Source organism: Taeniopygia guttata, chromosome 31 (assembly GCF_048771995.1).
Source record: "Taeniopygia guttata chromosome 31, bTaeGut7.mat, whole genome shotgun sequence".
Taxonomy (NCBI): Eukaryota; Metazoa; Chordata; class Aves; order Passeriformes; family Estrildidae; genus Taeniopygia; species Taeniopygia guttata.
The window spans coordinates 4,247,450-4,268,484 of record NC_133056.1 but is presented as its reverse complement, the minus strand read 5'-3'; the positions used below and the strand labels follow the sequence as shown (position 1 = coordinate 4,268,484).

The window sequence follows — 21,035 nt, the reverse complement described above, 5'->3', positions numbered from 1 at the left end:
CAGGGCAGGGCAAGAGGCTGACAAAACTCTAACTGCTACTTGCAATGAAGTACCTTTGTTTCCAGTTCTGATCTAGCCACTATTAATATAGAGTCCAAAAGACTAAAAATATTAGTAATAACAATAACTGTACCATTAATAGCAAAAAATGGAGAGAATAGAAATAATAAGAATTAATAGTGGTAATGAAAACCCTGCCATACTTATACCAGGTTTGCATGGCCAGGTTTTGGTAAGGGAGGGGCTCTAGGAGCACCTTCTGTGAGAGCAGCTGCTCCTCCATGTCCCACAGAGCCAATTCCAGCCGGCTCCAGGACAGACCGGCTGCTGGCCAAGGCTGGCCCAGTTAGAAATGGTGGTAATGCCTTTGGGATAAGAGATTAAGGAAAAAGAAAATGGGTGATCCTGGAGTTGTGACTGTGAGCAGGGAGGAGCAGGGTGAGGACATGTGAGAGGAACAGCTCTGCACACCCCAGGGCAGGGCAGGGCAGGGCAGGGCAGGGCAGGGCAGGGCAGGGCAGGGCAGGGCAGGAGGGGCAGGAGCTGCTCCAGCTGCTGGAGCTGATTGCCCTGAGATTCCCTGGGCAGTCCCTGGTGAGGCAGCTGGGCCCTGCAGCCCATGGAGGGCACGGAGGGCAGAGATGCACCTGCAGCGCCTGCAGGAGCCCGTGCTGGAGCAGGGGGATGCCTGAGCGGAGGCTGCGACCCCGTGAGAAACCCGTGCTGGAGCAGGGACCTGGCAGGGACCTGCAAACCCCTGGAGAGGAGCCCATGCTGGAGCAGGGCCCTGCCAGGACCTGTGAGCCCATGGAAGAGCGAGCCACACTGCAGCAGTTTGTGGAGAACTGCTGTCCGTGGGATGAACTCACCATGGAGAAGTTCATGGAGAAGTGTCTCCAGGAGGGACCCCTGGCACAGCAGGGAACGACTCCTCTCCCCGAGCAGCAGGAGAAACAACAGGGGATGAACTGACCTGAGCCCCCATTCCCTGTCTCCCTGCACCCACTGGGGGGGAGGTAGAGCTGGGAAGGAGGGAGGGAAGGGCAGAAGGTGTTTTTAAAGCTTTGTTTTACTTCTCACTGTCCTGCCCTGATCCAGATAGCAATAAATTCCATTAATATCTCTAATTCTGAAAATGGTCTGCCCATGATGGCATTTGCTGAGTGATCTGTCCCAGTCCTTAGCTCAACCCATGAAGCCTTCATTCTGTTTTCTCTCTCCTGTCCATCTCTGGAGGGGAGTGAGAGAGCAGCTTTGGTGGGTGCCTGACATCCATGCAGGGTGAACAGACAACACTTCCTTTCCTTCATTCATTCTTTCTTTCCAGAGGTCACCGTGAAGGGGTTGAGTGGGGCTTTGATGGAGGGAGTGAAGGTGGTGGGGAGTGGTGGGGACAGGAGCCACAGGGATGTGGGACAGGCACCAGAGGGGCCTGGGCAGCTGTCAGGGGGGCACAGCCTGTCCCCCTGGCCCAGCAGCAGGGGACGGGGGGCACGGCCTGTCCCCCTGGCCCAGCAGCAGCCCCGTGCCCTGCCCAAGGCACTCCCAGCAGGGGCTGGGCCCCAGAGGTAGGGGGAGACCCCAGTCCCGGGGCAGCGTTTCTGCCCCGTCCCCTGTCCAGCCCAGCCTGCCCCGTGTGCGCAGTGACCGCTGGCACGGGCTGCACTGGACACTGTGACCTGCTGGGGACACTGAGAGCTGCCCCGCTGTGACACTGCCCTTGGGATTTCACAGGCACCAAACAAATCCCAGCCAGCACCGCCCCTTGTCATGTCCCAGGCACCAGAGCACATCCCAGCCCTGTTCCTGGTGATGTCCCAGGCACCAGGGCACATCCTAGCCCTGCTCCTGGTGATGTCCCAGGCACCAGGGCACATCCCAGCCCCGCCTGGATTTTCTTTTCATTTCTCTTTGCTCTTTCAAAACTCTAAAAAGCAGGTAAAAATAAAGATGTTGAGCTAAGACAAGGATGGGGACATGGGGGTGGTTCTTGCAGGGGATGTGGGGGATGCTGGGTTTGAGGGACTTGAGGGTTCGTGGGAGGGACCTGGGAGTTGCTCAGGGCTTTGGGCACCCCAGGCTGATCGGCTCCAGTTGCACTGGGAGACCCTGGTGGAGGTTCTGGGAGCTGGTCAAGGACCCCCTGCCCTGGAACTGTCCCCATGTGTCCCCATCCCATAGCCCGGTCCCCCTGCAGTGGCTGCCCCATTCCTTACTCCCCTTCCATACTCCCCTTGCCCCTGCCTGTTCCCATGTCCCCCCTATCCCGTTCCCGTCCTGCTCCCATCCCAATCCGGACCCCATTCTCGATCCCTGTACCGTATTCCCTGTCCCTGTCCCCATTCCCAGTCCTATTCCCTGTCCCCATTCCTGGTCCCTGTCCCCATTCCCTGTCTCTGTCACCACTCCCAGTCCCTGTCTCCATTCCCATTCCCCATTCCCTGTCCCCATTCCCAGTGAGACATTAATTTGGAAGAATTAAGAATTTTAGGAAGTTAAGATGATAGTTAAATTAGATGTTGCTGACTTAGTGGAAGTAGATAAATAGGCTTTGTTCCTGGTTAACAGTAGCTGGATCTTAGATAAGATATCCAGGATCTATTAACTCATTGCTTGTCAGCTTTATGTTTGGGTAGCTGTGCTTATCATGAGAAACAGAATGTGACAAACAGATTTCAGGGACACAAAAGCAGTTGCAGACTTCCCCTACTTTAGGAATCCATTAAGCACAGGAAAACGGCAAGGATTCATTTGTCACGTGTGCATGGGAAAGGCAGAAAGGTCAGAACGAGGAAGACTTATTTTACTTCTTCATTTTGGAGGCCCCTCCCCAAAATGGACCCCCGACTCATTTCAGGGAACAGAACTACACATGCTTAATAGCCTTTCTGCCAATTAGCATATGAAGCGGAGCAGAGGAAGTGACAGGGATATGAATATGCATTCATATTTTGTGTATTCAAGACTTCTGTCAATAAAAAAGCTTAGTAACACCTGTGATTTTTGCAGTGTACATTAGGAAATTATCCCAGGTACTGCCCGACTGTCTCAATAAACATACACTTTCTAAATTTAAACTCTTAGAGAGTTTTTGTCCGTCTCAGTTGGATATTGATATTGGATCGATATTCATATTTTAGTAAATCATTATCGTAAAGAAGTCCTAGTATGTGTATTAATATGTATTTTCTTAATATTCTAGCAATTATTCTTGCATTGCTTCAAGATATAAGTTAACTTTGCATAAGTTAATACTATTCAAAATCCATATTTAGTTCCTATTATTATTTATTATACAAAGAAAAAAGGGGAAAGGGGTTGGATTGCGGGTACACCCTCCTCCCCTCTGAGTCTGTTCTCATGTTTTACAATAAATCCTACAACAGTACAATACAGCATCCTAAAGTATGGACACTGGAAACCACAGACAGCATTACAAATGATCACCTGCCTCATGGACAGTTCATAGAAGGACTTGATTTGTTTACAAATTATTTCTCATGTTTACAAACAGTTTTTCTGTTTACAGACTGTTTTCTGGGAGTTTGGTTTTTCTCCAAGGGATCAAGTGCTTAAAGGTTGTTTTTTAAAATTGGATTTTTCTCTGACGGTTAAATGGGCTCAGGGTTAAATAGCTTTCTGCTTTTAGAGATAAGTTCAATTTGTAACCGAGAAGCATTATGCCTGTGGCTTGAGTTCTCCCCTGACAGTTCCTGGAGGGGAATGCTGCAGCTCCAGTGTAAATTAGATGCACGCTGTCCTCTGTCACCATGTTTGCAAAGGGCCCTTGCAGATGGGTGACAGAGAACAATACACAGAATTTTATAAAGAAAGGTGAGATGTTACCATGATTGACAGGGCTCTTGACCAATCAAATATCTCCCAAAACTGCAGGCACCTCACGGGCCAGAACCTGAAGGGGCGTGGAGCTCAAACCAATGAGAGCTTCCAGACCTGGTCTTTCAAATGCCCTGTGTAAGGGGGGGCGTGGGAAATAAAATCTCTCTGTTGCCTCATGAACTCGGGAGGAGCAGTCTTTGTCTCCTGTGCCCTCGCTGCCCCACCAGACCAAAGAGATGTTCACCAGGGCCCTCCCTGTTTGTGGCCGTCCAGTGCCGAGCTGAGCAGGCAGCCAGTTGTGTTTGCACGTGAGCTGCCACAGGAAGACACACAGCAGCTGGAGATTTGAATAGCAGGGCTTGGGCCAATTCTTTTTCTTTCAGAGTGCAAGAAAAACGCAAAAGCACAAGGAAACATGGCAGTGTTTCGGTGGATTCTTTTGTTCTGTGAAGTTGAGTAGCTGTTGGTGTTTCTGTGCTGCTGCTAATCCCTTCCATGAAAGAATCATTCTGGGAAGGAGCAACAACATCTGACACGCACCAAGTGTTGCCACCAGTTGCTCCAGGTGCTGCTACCAACAGCCCCTGTAGGACGCAGCACAGCCCCCAATGCACACCAAAAGCCAGGGAATCTCAGGAAAACAGGAAACTGGACAAGACAAACACTGATATGAACCAATGTGGTTAATCAAATGTTCTCCATTTATTCGAGATAAGATGGTAGTTTATATAAGCTTCTACATAGTTTACAGAAACAAAGGAACTCTGATTGGTAGGCTAACATTGTTTACCTTTTCCTTAAAGTGGCTTGAGCCTTACACTATAAATGTATACTAATTCACACCCAGACAGCCCAGTGGTCCCCGTCACACCTTAATACTATTTCTATCTGCGCCCCAAGCTCTGAATTTCTAACTGCGTCAGAGGCTTGAAGGCCTCACAAGGCCCAAATCTGAGGCCTAGACTGGAGTAGCTCAACTCTCATAACTCATGTCCTCTTTCTCTGAAAAATGCTGCAACACACACCAGCTTTGGCTGCCCTCTGGCAGAGAAGCCCTTTTGGGGCACAGGTTTCTGGGCAGGAGACGGGCACAGGTGCTGCCAGGGCTCGGGGGAACTCTGCTTCGGCGGGGACTGTGCCTCAGCGGCTGATGTCAGCGCTCCCCGGGCCCCAGGCTCAGAGCAGCATTCCTGCCCTGGCCCACACGTTCCTGGTCTGTGTCACACGGCCGTGCTTAGGATGGCCACCATGTGGGACGTGTCCCGAGGAGGCCGTGCCAGCTTCTGTGCAGGGCCCCGTGCCCTTCCCGCCGCGGCTGCGTCGGCAGCCCTGGGGGCTCCTGCTGCTCTGAGCCCGCAGAGCAGGGCAGCGTTTGCTGATGGTCTGAGCCGTTCCTAAAGATCCTGTTGGGCTGTCTGACACACCTGGGGCAAGGCATTCCTTCCAACGTGGGCCACTCTGGGGGGCTGGCCCCAGGGCAGGTGGCAGAGTGTGCAAGGGCCCTTTGTGACACGGTGCAGCATGGTCACCGTGGAATGGAACGGGACAGGGTATCCAAGGGCCCTTTGTGACACGGTGCAGCATGGTCACCGTGGAATGGAACAGGACAGGGTATCCAAGGGCCCTTTGTGACATGCTGTGGCATAGGTGTTGGCAGTGACAAGGCCACTCCACAGTGCTGTGTGCATGCGACAGGACAGGACGGAGAGAGCGGTGATGTGAGGAGCCCTCGCACAGCCATTCGTTCCTTGCTGACCTGGAGCTTTCCCGAGGTATTACTCCTGCAGGTGACCTCGTGGCCAGACCAGAGCACTTGGTGACCCCTGGCCTTCCCGAGGCATCTCTTCTGCAGCTGCCCTCGAGGGCAGATTGTGGCATTTGCTTTGCACTGTCCTTGACAGGAGTCTCCTGTCCTTGTGGCTGGAGCCCCCAAGACCAGAGTGCAGGACTTGCTGTCCTGTAGCCTTGCCATGACTTCACTCTTGCAGGTGCCCTCAAGGCATGACTGCAGCACTTGCTGACTCAGACCTTTTCCTTTTCACCTTCTGCAAGTAGCCATGAATCCAGGCAGTGACGTAGAGCACAGACCTTCGAGCGTGCCCAAGCTGGCCTGGGGGAAGGAGGAGAAAGAAGGCCCTGGAGCTGCCCCAGAACAGCAGCCTGAAGAGGTGGAGCAGTTCCAGCCACCACCGAAGGGTGAGTGGCAGAGCTGGGCCACAGGGCTGGTGCCTGCAGCCAGCTTGGCCCCATCCCATCCCATCCCATCCCATCCCATCCCATCCCATCCCATCCCATCCCATCCCATCCCATCCCATCCCATCCCATCCCATCCCATCCCATCCCATCCCATCCCCTGGGGCCATGCCCATGGACAGGATGGAATAGGGGCCGGGCAGACACCCCACAGCCGTGCTCCATGCCCTGGGGCGGCGCGGGGCTGTCCCTGCCTGGGCAGCGCAGGGCTGGGCTGTGTTCTCCGGCCTCTCCCGCAGCCCCTCAGCTCGGGCTGCGCTCGCTCTTTGCCAGGTGCAGCCGTGCAGCGCACACGAGAGCAGCAACGCACCCGTGGCCGCTTCCGTAGAACAGCGCAGGTACCTGCAGCCATCCCCACCTGGGCTGGGCCTGCTGGCACTGCTCAGCCCAGCACTGTGCTCGGAGCACTCCATGCAACATCCCGGGCTTCTTGCCCTTCTGCTACAGATGGTTTGCAAATTCACGAAGAGGATTCGGGAGGAAGAGAGCAGTGTCATGGGCACTGTGGTCAGAGCGTACTCTCCCATCTTCAAAACCAAGACCAGTGCTGCCCTGCTGGATATGCTTGTGGAGGAGGGTCCTTCCAGCCCAAAGCAAGTAAACAGCCTGTGGCCTGGCTTTTCTCCTCCCAGAAATTGCTTGGCCTCACAAGCCACGCCTGCTGCTCCCTGGAAGCCTTTGAGGCCATGGCAGTGTGGTGGCAAGGGAAGCACTTCTCTGGGGCAGCTGGGCACATTCCTTCCTCTGGCAGCTTTCCAAGTCTCCCCTGCCTTCTCCAGCTGCCTGCCATGGTGAGGTACATCCTCGTGGCCAATGAGTTTCCTGAGTACAATCTGTACAGGCCCCTTCTGGATCTGACAGAGGCACAGCCCTCTGACGTGGTGATGGCTCTCCTGCGTGTGGCCCCAGTGTGTGACAGGTACGGGGCCCACGTGCCCACAAGGCTCAGCAGCCCTTCAGCCTCTACAGCCCGTCCCAGGTGTCTGACAAACAGAGAATTCCAGGGCCCTCTGGCTGCTCCCTTTGCCAGCCCTGGCCCCTGCCAGCCCCCCAGCATGCTGCCATGCTTCCCCCCTGCCCCTCAGGGGCCAGTCCCCACAGGGCTGGGCTGCCTGCGTGCTGCCAGTGAGGGGCAATGGGCAGAGGCAGGGCTGGCAGAGCAGCTCAGCTCCCCGCTGCCACCCAGGCCACGCTGCTGTGTCCCAGACTCCTCTGAGACAGAGCTCTGGCCCTACAGAGCTGCTTTGGCCATGTGGAAGAGCATCATGTGCTCACCCAGGACTGCAGAGACGGCCATGCTCGAACTCCTCGATGTGCTGGGGAGCTGGCGAGAGCACAGCACGTGCACCTCCGATGGGGACCACACGGCTGTCCTTGCCCTGGCTGTGAGTTTCTGCCTTTGCTAGCCCCAAGTCCACCCCTCCAGCAGCTCTCCATCCTCCCTCCCCCAAGGCGTCTCCCTGCCTCAGGTGCTGGGCTTAAACCTGGCCTCGGGGCAGCTTCAGGGCCACCAGGCCCGGTGCTCCCCCTGCGTCTCTCCGGCCTCTCCCTCCCATGCTTGGGCCCTGCCACACGGACACCTCGGCACTGAGCGCTGTCTCGAGGGGCTTTGTCCTTTGCAGGCAACTGTGGTGATGTGGAAGATCCTCCAGCTGCCCTGTGTCCCACAGATGGTGACCGTGTATTTCCCCCGCCTGTTTGTCCATCTGCTCTTCCAAGTGTTCTTCAGCACTCTGGATATGCCAGAGGAGGTCGATACCTTCTGGGAGGGATGTCAGCAGCAACACGGCCTTGCCTCCAACCCCAGCAGGTGCTCCATGCCAGTCCTCCTGTCCTTGCCAAATCCCTGGGCAGGAGCCAGTGCTCCCAGTGTGACCTTGGCTTTGCTCTGCACACAGGTTTGCAGTGTGGACCCTGAAGTCCCTGCTCTGCCAAATGCAGCACGAGGATGTGGTGGTGGCAATGGAACGCAAGTGTGGCTGGGACACGCTGCTCTGTGCTGACACCCACCACTGTGCCGTGGGTCTGCTGGCCAGGTGAGACCCCCTTCACACTGCTGCCTCTGACATTTGTGCTCTGTGCCTGGGGTGCCCCACACAGTCCCTGTGGTCATGGGCCAGAGGGCCTTGTCACCAAGGGACAGCCAAACAGACTGAAAAAGGCTGGGAGAGGAGGGTGCCCACAAGGATCCGCCTCCCAAATAGCCCAGGGGCCCTTGCAGGATGCTGGGGAAAGACCAGACCTCTGTGAGTCAGTCCTGGGAGAGGTTTGTCCCCCTGGCCCACAGCCTTGGTTACTTTGTCTCCTGCCAGGGAGATGTCCTGTGTCTCCATCCCCTTGTGCTCTCGGATCGCTCGCTACCTGCTCCGGCTGCTCAGCACACAGGAGCCACGCTGGGAGCTGCCCTCCCTGGTGTTCCTTGTGGAGGTGAGCCTGAAGGCCAGCGCTGCCTCGCTCAGCTGCCTCCCGGCTCTCTGCCCTCTCTTGGCCGCAGTGCCTGGGACGGTGCCCGCGCCCTGTGCTGCTGCCTGGGCCCGGCCCTGTGCGGTTCTGGGCTCCTGCCGGCCGGTCACCTGTCACTGCCCTGTGCCTTTCAGGGCCTCGAGTGCCTGGAATTGAGTGAACGCGGTGCTGACAGAGTCCTGCAAATCTTGTCAAGGCACCTGAGGAGCGAGTGCAAGGAGAGGCGTCACCTGGTGCTCAGGGCCCTTCTCAAGCTCATAAACGATCCCTCAATGGTGAGAAGGGGCAGGGGCAGAGGCTGCGCTCAGGAATGCAGTCACTTGGGCTTGGCTGGGCTTTGGGCGCTGGGCCAGCTGCTCCCAGCTCTCCTGCCTCCTGCTTCAGCTGCCCAAGTGCTTTGGAACAGCCCTTTGGCCTCTAGGCCCTGCAGCAGCAGGATGGCATTTCACAAACTTGTGTTCCTCACAGAGAGAAAAAATGTGGAGCCTGACTGAAAGTCTTGTGGAGCTCCTGTGGGATGCAGATGGAGAGATAGTTAGCATGACAGCCATGCTCCTCAGCTGTATCATCTTGGACAAGGACATGCTGACACCCAGCCCCATCACACTGCAGCTGGTTGAGGCGCTCCTGCCACTCCTTGACCACGTAAGGCTCACTGCCCCCAGCCACGGCCACTGGCTGCTGCCCAGACACTTTGTGCCCTGTGGATTTGCAGGCCTGCACCAAACTGAGCCCCATGCAGCCAATGCTGGGGTCTCTTTTTCTTCCCTTCATACAGGACAATAGCCAAGTGCAGCTGCTCTCCATACTGCTCTTCTGAACATTGATGACTTTTCCACAGGAAAAACAAAAAGAGGCTCTGAAGGCACACGTGCGCCAGAGCCTGCTGCCACTCTCCTTCCACTGCCATGATGAGAACCAGCGAGTGGCAGAGGTGAGGACTCGGCAGCTGCTGCTGTTCCCCTGGCAGGGGCTGGGCTGCCTCCTGCCCTGGCACCTCGCAGGCTGCAGCCTCCTCCAGGCCCTGGCACAGGGACGGGTCCTGCGCCCTGGGCTGTGGGGCCATCTCCGCGTCTCTGCTGCTCTCCAGGCTTCTCAGGAAACGCTGCTTTGTGAGTCTGAGTTCCTGAAGAGGAGGGATCTTGAAAAGCTGGTGAAGAACCAGGAGCTGTGGAAGCTCACTGAGTGCCTGGTAAGGAGGGCCGGGAAGCCGCAGCCCCAGCCTGGAGAAGCCCCCTGAGCGCGGTGCTCGGTGTGCGGGCTGGCAGCTGTGCCCCTGCCCGCTGCTGCAGCCCGAGGCCGCGCGGGCTCTGCTCCAGGCTCCTGCGGCCCGAGCCGGGTGCCCATGGAGCCCCGGCCCGGCGGGGCTGCGGGGCCAACCCTTCCCTCCTGCCGCTCTCTGCAGCTGGCAGAGGACAGCAGCAGCGTGGCCGAGCACCTGCGCCGGGCCCTGCCCTACCTGCAGAGCCCACAGGAGCCCCTGCGAGAGGCGCCGTCAGGTTCATGGGTGAGCCACGAGCCGGGCCAGGAGGGCGTGTGGGCACAGGGCTGGCAGCGCCGCTGGCAGGGAGCTGTGCCGCTGGGCCTGACAGGCTCTGTGTTCCCAGGGACGGCCGGGAGGAGCTTGAGGGGACAGCAGGAAAAGCTCCAGCTGATCTGCAATGGTGAGACAGGGCAGCGGGCTGCCAGCGGGGGCTGCCGGGGCGAGCTGCAAGCCCTGCCCCGGCTGCGGAGAGCTCTGCTCTCCTAGGTACAGCACACAGAGATTTCAGGGACATGTGGGGGATGCGTGGCCAGCAGCTTCGGGCTGATCCCCTTGGTCCCTGATCCCTCCCGGCCATGGCAAGAGCCGGCTGGGATGGCCCTGGCAGGGGGGGCTCCCCTCGGCTCCCCGCAGAGTCGGGATCTGACCGTGGCTCTGTTCCTCTCTCTTGCAGCCCTTGAATGCCTGACAGAGGATGTCAGTAGTGCCATGTCAGAGCTGCCACTTCAAACATTGCATGTCCTCCGGGCAATACAGAGTGGGCGATACTCCATCTTCCAGAAGGTGCAAGATCATACAGCCCTCTGTGATGTCACACGGACATCTCTGTGATGTAACACAGCCCTCTGTGATGTCACACTCTTGTCTTTGTGATGTCACACAACTCTCTGTGATGTCACACCACTCTCTGTGATGTCACGCCACTCTCTGTGATGTCACACAGGATCTGTGATGTTACACAGAACTCTGTGATGTCACACAGCCCCTGGTCTCTCACTGTGGTTGTTTATCTGTCTTCCAGCCTTTGAAGCCATGAGCGATGATGACAGCCCATCCTCCACTAACCTGGAAACTCAGGCAATTTTTGGACAAAGATGTGCAGAACTAAGGTCATCTGCTGGATTCAGAGAACCAGGGTCCCAAGCAGAGTACCAGGAGACAGTGAAGAGAGCAGCAGGACTCAATGTCACTGGAGCTCCAGGCACACCTGATGCTGGCCACAGCTGTGCCTGCTGCAAGCTCCCATAGCTGCTGCCTTCCCCCTCCCTGTTGACAGCTCCCTCCCTCCAGCCCTCAAACGCTGCCCATTCCCTTTTTTTGGCCCCCATCTCATCCCTTCCCTTTCCCTTCCATTAATAAAGAGTTTAGTTTCTCCCCCTTACCTGCATCTCTGTGGAGCTGAAGCGGCACAAATCCCGGGCCCTGGGACACACAGGCCCCTGCTGCTGTTCTCTTCCACGCCGTGTTCTGTGCACACACACAGAGGAACGAGGGCAGATCAGGCTGGAAAGGTGCCTGTGCTGAAGGTGCAGTTCCACAACTCTGTGGAGTTGCAGATCTTGCTGTGCAGCCTGGAGTCCCTGGAATTTGGAAGAGCCAACCTGAGTATGCTCTGAAGGCAGCTGTGAGGGATTCCATGGCAAGCTTCCACGGAGGGCAAAGGAGCTTGGAATGCTGGAAGTTTTCAGGAATAGCTTCCTGAAAGCTCAGCAGTGCTCCATCCCTGCACAGGATCAGGGAGAGGGCAGAACCAGCGACCATCCGGGCTTAGCAGGGAGCTTTGGGTGTGCCTGAGGGCAAAGGAAGCAGCAGCGCGGTGCCCCAGACTGGGACGCGCGACCCTGCCAGTGCCCGGAGCGCTGTCAGGCAGTGCCGGGATCCCGGCTGTGGTTCTGGTGCCCACAAGTGAGGAATGGCAGCCCCAGGCTCGGAGCCAGTCAGAAAGCCAAGCCAGTGAGAGCAGAGGGAGGGCACCCTTCCAGTCTCTCTTGGGCATGGCCGCAAAACAGCCCCTGCTGCTTCTTCCTCCGCCTGTGTTTGGGCTGTGCTGGTGGCAGAGGCAGCCAGGCTGTGCTCTGCCTTCCAGAGCCTGTTGGGAGCGGGCATGAAAAGCGCTGTGTGCACAGCAGAGAGGCCTGGAAGGTGCTGGCAAGAGCGTCCTGCGGGAGCAGGGCTCTGGGCTCTGGCTGGGAACAGCCTGGTCTTGGTGCCGTGGGCGCAGGCAGGAGTTGAGGCAGGTGAAGAGGCAGTGAGCAGCTTGTGTTTGTAGAGGGCCTGGGGCTGCCCGTCTGAGCCTCCACCTGGAAAGGCACTTGGGGGAATAGCAGCTGGAGCTGGAGTGCCTGTCCTGAAAGGACATGAAGTCCTTCAGCCTTGCCAGCGTTTCCTAAGGGTGTGTTGGTGTTGAGCAGAAAAGCTGCACATTTGGGGAAATGCCTTTGGAGGACAGGGGCTTGCTTCTCAAGGACAGTGCTTCCCAGGGAGCTCCCAGTGAGGCAGGTGCAAGTGTCCCCCTTTGACTCTCTGTGCTCCTTTCAGTCCTTGAGGCCCGCTGCACTTGGCAGAGGGGCAGGGCAAGGGAGAAGGCTGTGAAGAGCAGGTTTGGCATCCACCTGGACCTGCAGAGACCAACCCAAGCACCTGCAGCAGCGTGTGTTACCCCTGCTTTGGACAGAGGGGTGAGCAGAACCATCTCTGTCCATCTGTGAGCCCCAAAGCTCTCTGTGGGAGCTGTGAATTAAATGGCCTTTACACACTCATGTTTCACATCTTCCCTGTCTGCTGTGTTTCAGCTCTTGGCAAGATGCATTTGCCTCCTGCTTGCTGGGAGCTGCTGTGGCCCAGGGCCAGCACAGACTGGGCTGGGTGGGCCAGGCAGCGTGGTGGAGAGTCTTGGCTGATCTTGGTGTGTGCCTGGCCTCAGAAAAGGCTTGGAAGGTTTTGCTGCTGGCTGTGTCACGGGTGCTGCGTGGACACGAGACAGCCGCTCCTGTCCCGCTGGGTCCCAGCAGCGCCTGGCAGCCGTCCTGCATCCACGTCAGGATGCTGACCAAGAGAGGCCCTGGAAGCTGAGGCAGCTGATTTGAAGCTTTTGCAGGTACCAACAGGTCAAGGCCAGCAGTGTTCCCTCAGGATACAGCATTCCTGAGGGGCTTCCCCAGAGCTGCCTGATGCCACCCCCTCTTTGTGGCACCAGTTGCTTTCCTGTGGAAGGTTCTACCTTCCCCAAGAGCACAGAGGGAGCTGGAGAAAGAGCTTGCCAGGCTGCTCTTGATCCTTTACCAGCAGCCCTGGGTGAGCAGAGCAGTCCCAGCTGAGCGCAGATGTGCCAATGGAAGAGCCGTGCACGGGAAGGCTCGGTGGGAAGGATGATCCAGGATCCATAGGCCTGGCAGCCTGAGCTTGCTGCCGGGGAAGGCCTTGGAGCAGATCCTCCTGAGTGCCATCCCACAGCACGTGCAGGGAGCCAGGGTGTCTGCTGGAGGGAGGGAAACTCTGCGGAGGGACAGGGACAGCTGAGGGTCCTGGCAGGATGTTGAGGGCTTCTGTGCAGTGTTTGCAGGGTGTTGGTGTTGGAGGTGTGTTGGGGAAGGAGTTGTCTGGGAGGTGAGAGGTCTAGGCTGGAATTTGAGTCCATTTGAAGGCAGCATCTGTGGTTTGGCACAGCTTTGCTTATGGGGCGCAGAAAGAATATCTGTGACTGTTTCTGTTCATGGTCCTGATTCTGCTGCAAGGAACAAGAGGGGAGAGCTGTACTTTATTGGCCACTTATGTGAGAACCCCGGGATTTATTCGGGGCTCTCGTGTGGTGGTAAAGTCTCTCCTCCCACCTTTGCTTGCAAAGAAAAACTCCGCAGCCTCTTGTTGTTCGGTCTCAAGGCAGTTTATTGCTGGTTATCTAAAAGATTGTCTTCGCCCGCTGCGGCTGCCTAGGTCAGCGGCCCAGGCAGAAACACACACACGCTCCTGACACCCTCACTGTCCGGTGTCTCCGTCGTCTCTCTCCCCACCCAGGGCTGCTGCTATCTTTTATATGATATATTACATGTTATATGTTTACAGATTTTCCCCAATACCTACTATCTATGTTACAATGTGCTTTTCTATTCTAAACCAATCTGTGAGTGCCAACATCACCAAGAACATGGAGGTAAGGAAGAAGAAGGAGGAAGAACAGGATCAGGCCCACTTTCCTCCATCTTAGAACTCCTGACCCCCCTGTACAGGTGTTAAACCCCCCCTGTACAATACTAAAAATGTTTCCCCTCTAATTTGTGACTACTTTTACTATACCATCGAACCCTCTGTGGCCGCTTGTTCCACCTTCAAAGTTGGTAATTCATTCCATGGCTCAAACTCAAAATCACAGCTGTTTTCAGCTGCTTGCCAGGGTCTAAAATGCTTCTGACCAAGGCCTGGAACCTCTTAAAATGTCTGAGGGACATTTTGAGTTCCGACATCTCCCCTCTCTGTTTGAACCAGAAACACCTGCTTTACCATGTTGTTCAAGGCCTTTCGAATACACATGAAAATGCATGGCAGAACAAGCAGAAGAACTACAAGCCCTATAAGAATATAAAATGCTATTTTCAAAAGTTCTTTCCACAATGGTGAGAGATCAAAAAAGCCAAACAAATCATCCCACCAGGACCCCGTAACTTTGTTCAATTTGCTAATACTATTTTGTATTTGTTTTATATTTTCATGAATAGATTTTGAATGATCGGACAAGTTCATGCAGCACATCCCCTCAAATTCCTCACATCCGTGCCCATGTGTCAGCAGCAGATAATCAATTGCCAGCCTGTTTTGAAGCACTGCTTGCCTTGCACCGCTGATGTCTGTTAACATGTCACTCAATGCAGACGAAATGGCACGACTGTGTTTGCTCAACCAACATGCTATATGATCCAATTGTGTCAAGGCCGCCCCTGATGCTGCTTGGGGTGAGAAAATTGCTACTGCAATTCTCCGAGCCTTGTCCCAGGTATAAACATCATCATCACAATTTGGACTACATTGTTCAAGGGATCTTTTTTCCCTTTGTGTCTGCTCCTTTAAAGTTTTCAAATCAGGTGTTAGCAGTGAGAGTTCCCCAATGCTGCATGGACCGCCCTTGATTTTTGCAGGGATATCAGGTCAAATTCTGTCCCCGCAAATGAAAAACATTCCCTTCGGTAAAGTGGCTGGGTGTTGAAGGGATGGTTTGCTTGTCATTTTGGTGTAATTGCACCAAGATGACGCATTTTTATAAAAAAGCTGATTTGGAGTGACATCTATCGTATGATTATCTGTCTTTGCCACTCCTGATGAATCAAATTTGATGCACCATTTCATTTTTGTTGACCCGAAAATGTCCAATTCCGGAGGTTCCAAGTGAGCCACAGGAAGGTACTGTGTCCAAACAGGCCATCCTTCCACAGGATCTGAAAAAGTTTTCAGAATCTTTGGAGGGACGTCTTTTGGAATTGGCCATTCCTTCACTGGCACACCTACCAACCATGTTGAAAATGGTTTCCCCGGCTTCGAATGAGTCAGACAAATGCTGTCCAGACCCGCTGCCTTTGCCAAAGTTTCCCACACATTTTCCTTTGGTTGTTTCATGGGAAAGTCTATCCCATTGCACAAGGCAATAGGCAAGAGAATGAAGCACATGAACACTATCTGTCTGAATCCCATGTCCATGCCCCCAACCTCTGTGAGAGACCTTGCAACACCCAAACAACACTTGATTTCCCAGGAAAAAGAAAACCCCCCAAGTCTCTGGGTGATCAATCATTGTCTGATGTGACGTCTGCAGCGTCGTCGTCTGCCTTCGTCTGCGTGCTTGCCTCTCTGCTTCTCGGGTCCACTGGCGTCTGCACCCGATAAGGTTTCACGTGCCTTGCTGACACCCACTTCGGTCCTTGCCCTGTGGAAACACAAGTGAAACCCTTGCCCCAAGTTATTAATGTAAATGGACCTTCAATTTGTCCCGACTCTGGGTTTCTGATCAAAACTAAAGGATTTTCCCTTAGCTTTGCTTGTGTGCTGTTTGTGAAGTGCCTAACAATTGGTGGAGTGGGTTCTGAAAAGGAACCATTTAAAAAATTCAATACATACAGAGCTTTGTTCAACCGCATGTGCGGTGTTGCGCCTGCTTCCCTTCTTTTCTGTTTATCCAAGAGGGATTTCAGGGTGTGATCTGTTCTTTCAATGATTGCTTGACCTGAGGGAGAATAAGGAATATCAAAAATGTGTTTGACTCCCCATTTTTTCAGAAATTTGTCAAGCACCTTGCCTGTGTAAGTTGGACCGTTATCTGTTTTTATTTCTTTTGGCACCCCTAGTGATGCAAATGCTTGTAGAAAATGTCTGCAGGCATGTTCTGTGGTCTCCCCTGTATGTAATGATGCAAAAATCGCTCCTGAAAATGTGTCAACTGAAACGTGGATATTTTTGAGCCTCCCAAAAGATGGGTATTTTGTGACATCAGCGTGCCACAGCTGAAGACTCTGCAGTCCCCTTGGATTGACAGCTCCTGTGGATGCAGGAGGCTGCACAAGCTGGTAATCTGGTGACTTCCCTCACCTGACTTTTAGAAAGGCGGAAGGACTCCATCAGCGCCTGTGCATTTTGATGGAAAAATGCATGGCTCAATTTTGCCTGCTCAAAAATATCTGGCAATGTCTGTGATATGGTCATTGTGAGCCTATCTGCGTGAGCATTCCCTTCTGCTAGGAACCCTGGAAGTGAGGAATGTGCCCTGATGTGTGCAACAAAATATTTGTGCTCTCTGTTTTCTAGAATTGTCCTCATGCACGATAAGTATGAATATAAAATTTCATTGTCAGTGTGTTTCAAAAGTAATCCCTCTAATCGTATGACCACATTTGCAACATATGCTGAATCTGTGATCAGATTGAGAGGTTCCTGAAACAACTGAAAAACCCTGACCACTGCTGCCAATTCCACAATTTGTGGTGAACCCTGTACTATTTTTATATCTGATTCCCATTCCCCTGTTTTTGGATTTTGCCATGTGACCACCGATTTGTGAGTTTTTCCTGAACCATCAGTGAATACTGTCATCCCTTCCACTGGTTCCTGGCTTATTTTTGGTTTTTCCCTGAAACTCACTTTTGCATTCAACATCCTGTGTGCCGGAAAATGAACTGTACAAACTCCTGGATACCCTAACAAAGCAATTGCAAAATCCTGTGATTTCTGCACCGCCCACTCAAAATATACTTTCTTTAAAGGTACATGAATGACTGAGAAATCCCTGCCTGACATCACCAGCAATCTGGTTCTCGCCTTAATAATAATTTGTGCTATCATTTCTAAATCTGTAAGAATTGTTTTTGAGGGCCTGTAAGCTAAAAAAACCCACTCTATCAACAAAAGAGGGTCCATTTGAGACAAATCCCACTGAAAAATCAACCCATATAACTGTGCTGTTTCCCCCAACACTGCTAAATGAAAAGGCAATGATTCCACAAAGCGATGTGCTTGTCTCTGTTGAATCATGTCTGTGACCTTTTCAAGATCTTTTCTTGCTTCAGGTGTCAGAGTTCTGGGAGATTTGATGTTGTTGTCCCCTCTCAAGAGGTCGAGCAATGACGAGATGTCATCGTTGGTGATTCCCAGGATCGGTCTCATCCAGTTGATCTCCCCCAAAAGCTGCTGCAAGTCCTGCAGACTGGTGACCTTTGTGTTGATTTCCAGTTTCTGTGGCCTTATTGTTTGCTTTCTGATCTTCCATCCCAGGTATTTCCAAGGTGCAATTTCTTGTATTTTTGGTGCACTGATTTCCAGTCCTGCTTTTTGCATCTGTGCAATCACACAGTCACAAACCTTCTGCACCTCCTGTTTTGTTGGTGCTGCAATGAGCAAATCGTCCATGTAATGAATAATTTTTGGTTTTGGATGTTTCTCCCGTGCTGGATGCAAAGCTTGGGCCACGTACCATTGGCAAATACTCAGAGAATTTTTGAGTCCCTGTGGAAGGACTGTCCAATCATAACTTTGCAGGGGTTCTACTCTGTTGATGCTTGGGACAGAAAATGCAAAACGTGGAGCATCATCTGGATGGAGTGGAATGCTGAAAAAACAGTGCTTGAGATCAATGATCACAAGCGACCAATCTCTCGGGATCATTGAGAGAGATGAAAGTCCCAGCTGGAGTGGTCCCATGTCTTCGATGACCTCGTTGATCTTCCTGAGATGGTGAAGCAGTCTCCAAGATCCTGAAGTTTTCTTGCGAATGACGAACACTGGGGAATTCCGTGGGCTGTCTGTGGGTTTGATGTGTCCCTCCTGCAGCTGTTCCTGGACCAGCTTTTTCAGTGCACTCAATTTCTTTCGCTCAAGGGGCCACTGATCCACCCAAACAGGATCATTTGTTTTCCAAGTCACTTTCAGAGTGGTGAGTGCCACAGTGACCTCTGTTAAAAATCCAACTCCAATTTCAGTCCCCACTGTGCCAAAAGGTCCCTCCCCCACACTGTGATGGGCTTCTGCACGATGAAAGGACGGATGATTGCTGTTTTTCTTCCCGGGCCTGTGACAACAAGTGCATGCTAACTCTGCATGCATAGGGAATATCCCCCTATGCCTGTGAGAGAGCCCAAAGGTGCAACCAAGTCCCATTCCCTGGGCCAAAAAATGTATGAAATGACTGTAACATCTGCTCCTGTGTCTAGCATTCCTGTGATGGCAATTGTTTTTTCATTACAAGTCAACTGACAGGTAATGATGGGTCGATCTCGGCTCACATGTTTCACCCAAGATGCATGCACTTCTGCTTGATCACCAGAAAAAGAGTCCCGTTTGTTGAACACTGGCATGACTTGCCTTTCTGGGTGAGATGGCAAAGCCATGGCTCGAGCAATCGGTGTATTTTGTGGAATTGTCAGAGGTGGTCGAAAGGCTTTTGCCGTGACCATCAGCTCCTCATTATGGTTTGCTGAAATCAAAGATGGATAAACAACAAGTCCAGAATGCTGCTTCTGTCCCTGGCCATTATTTAAAAATCTTGCCTTTTCCAAGAAGTCCCTGTGACACCCGTGGGTATCACTGCATGGCTATTGTCCAAAAAATACGTCAATTTGGAGGTTGCCAGGACGCATTGGAATCCAGGTGGTACCAAGTCTGGGTTGCTGGGGATTTTGGAGATTGCTCTGCTGAGGGGTTCTGTTTGTTGCTCCCCGAGGATTGTCCCTGTTGGTTTTGTGTCACTGCCAGGATTTGTGTTGGAGTGCGCTGGTGATGACTCACGCTCCTTTTCCCGTTTCCCGGAACCGGAAGAGGTTTTCCATCCACATCTGTCTGTGAGTGACACTCACTCGCGAGAGCTCTCCCTCTCCTGCATCGAGGACAGAGGTCTGGTGGCTTGTCGGGCTTTGCAAGTTGTGGGCAGTTTCTTTTAATATGTCCTTGTGCCCCACACCCAAAGCACTGCCCTTCTGCACTGGTGTTGCTCTTTGTGTAATTTGCAAGAGCTTCCTTAACACGCTTCTCAATTTGGTCCCCCAAATGCTCCTCCATGATGGAAGCAACATGTTGTGGTGTCCCCACCTTGCTGCACGCCTCGATCACGTCTGCCAAGGTGGCCTGGTGTGGCATCATGCTGATGATTCGCCTGCACTCTGGGTTGGCATTGGAGAACGCGAGGCTTTTGGTCAGATGTGGTTTCGCCCCCTCCTCGGTCACTTGTCGCTCCACTGCCTGGGAAAGACGATCCACGAACGAAGAAAATGGCTCTGAAGGACCCTGCTTGATCTCGGTGTAGATGTTGTCCTGGACCCCCGCTGGAGCAATCTGAAGAATTGCTCTCCGTGCCGCCTCTTTGATGTCGCTGAGCACGTGCCGTGGGAGTCTCGCCGCCTGTTGAGTTGGATCGTCCTCAGGAGGATCACTGGCAAGCTGCACCATGGTGAGGTTTGCGTTTGGCCCGCCTTGGTATCTGGTTCTCAGCTCCTCCAGGGATCTCCTCTACGCCTTCTGCCAAATGAGAGCTTGGGTGTCTGTAAGAACTGATGTTGCAAGATATTTAAGATCATATGGTGTTAAATCATACATGCCAAAAATGCTTTTCAACATCTGTTTGAAATATGGTGATGACAACCCGTTGTCCTGAATGGCCTTAGCTAAATCTTTGATTGCTCCACGATCCAGGCATTCCCACCTTTGGTTTTGGTCCTGAGCATAATAGTTCACTGGCATCATTATGTTTCCCGAACCCTGCAATAAACCTTTCTCCTGTTCCAATTCTGCTCAAATGTCCTGCCAGTCCACTTTCACACCCGGCTAAGCTGGAAATTTTGTGGGTACTTGCCTGTAGAGTGGAGTCATCTGTTGTGACTGCAGCTTTGGTGAAGCAGCACTCACCGATACCAACGGCGTCTGCGGCATCTGCGAAGATGAAGGCTGGGTGCCTCTGGAGAAAAATGGAGCATCTGCCGTCGAGGTGAACACATGGCTGCCCTGCGTTATTTGGAAAATTTTTGGAAGATGAACCAACAGTTCTGTCTGTGACTCCAAGGCTGTGCTTAAATACTGTAAAAGAAACTCAACAACCCTTTTTGATATACAAATTGATTCTCCCTGCACCGAAATTTTGGCAGACATTGATGTTGGAATTGTCCAAGCTGGGACACCCTCCGAAGCAATGATGTGTATTGTATCATCCTGGTGTTGTGCCTCAGAAGAAGTGTCCTGAGTCCCGCACTCTTCTGGGGTCAGCGGAGGTTCCTGCTGTCGTGCAGATGCAGCTTTTTTCACCCTGGATTTTTTCTTACAAGAAACTGGAAAAAAGTGCTGCAATGTTACAGTCCCACCACTGGGTGGCGCAGTGACTTGGCTGGCCGAGTCCTGTAAAACCTGTTGCAATGTTGTGGTTCCGCCACTAGATGGCGCTGCCGCCTGACCAACTGAGGCCGGGACTGCACTTTGCTCTCCGATTTGCACTTCCAATAAACATTTGAGCATCAATTTCTGACAATCGATTCACATTTGCAAACCCCGCCGTAATTCCTGATAAACTTTTGAGCATTTCTCCCCACAACTGATTCACGTTTTCAATCCCTGCACTCTGTGAAACTGATTCTTGTTGTAATAACTGTTCTATTCTGGCCATGTCTGAAGTTGACAGGGATTGGCTGTGGGCTTGGGCTAGCTCTTGCCATGGGAACTGCAACGGGACCGTGCCCTGAGGGATGTTTACATCCTGGCC

The 21,035-nt window shown here is 53.3% G+C and overlaps 1 protein-coding gene across 1 annotated transcript in view; it reads left to right on the top strand.

The window, feature by feature from the left end:
* Positions 1 to 17,962, top strand: part of LOC140681066 (olfactory receptor 14J1-like) — a 31,087-nt gene extending 13,125 nt beyond the window's left edge. The window contains exon 2 of the mRNA XM_072920269.1: positions 17,834 to 17,962. Within this exon, the coding sequence (XP_072776370.1) occupies positions 17,834 to 17,962 (129 nt within the window). The remainder of the gene's footprint in view (positions 1 to 17,833) is intronic.
* Positions 17,963 to 21,035: the final 3,073 nt, after the last annotated feature.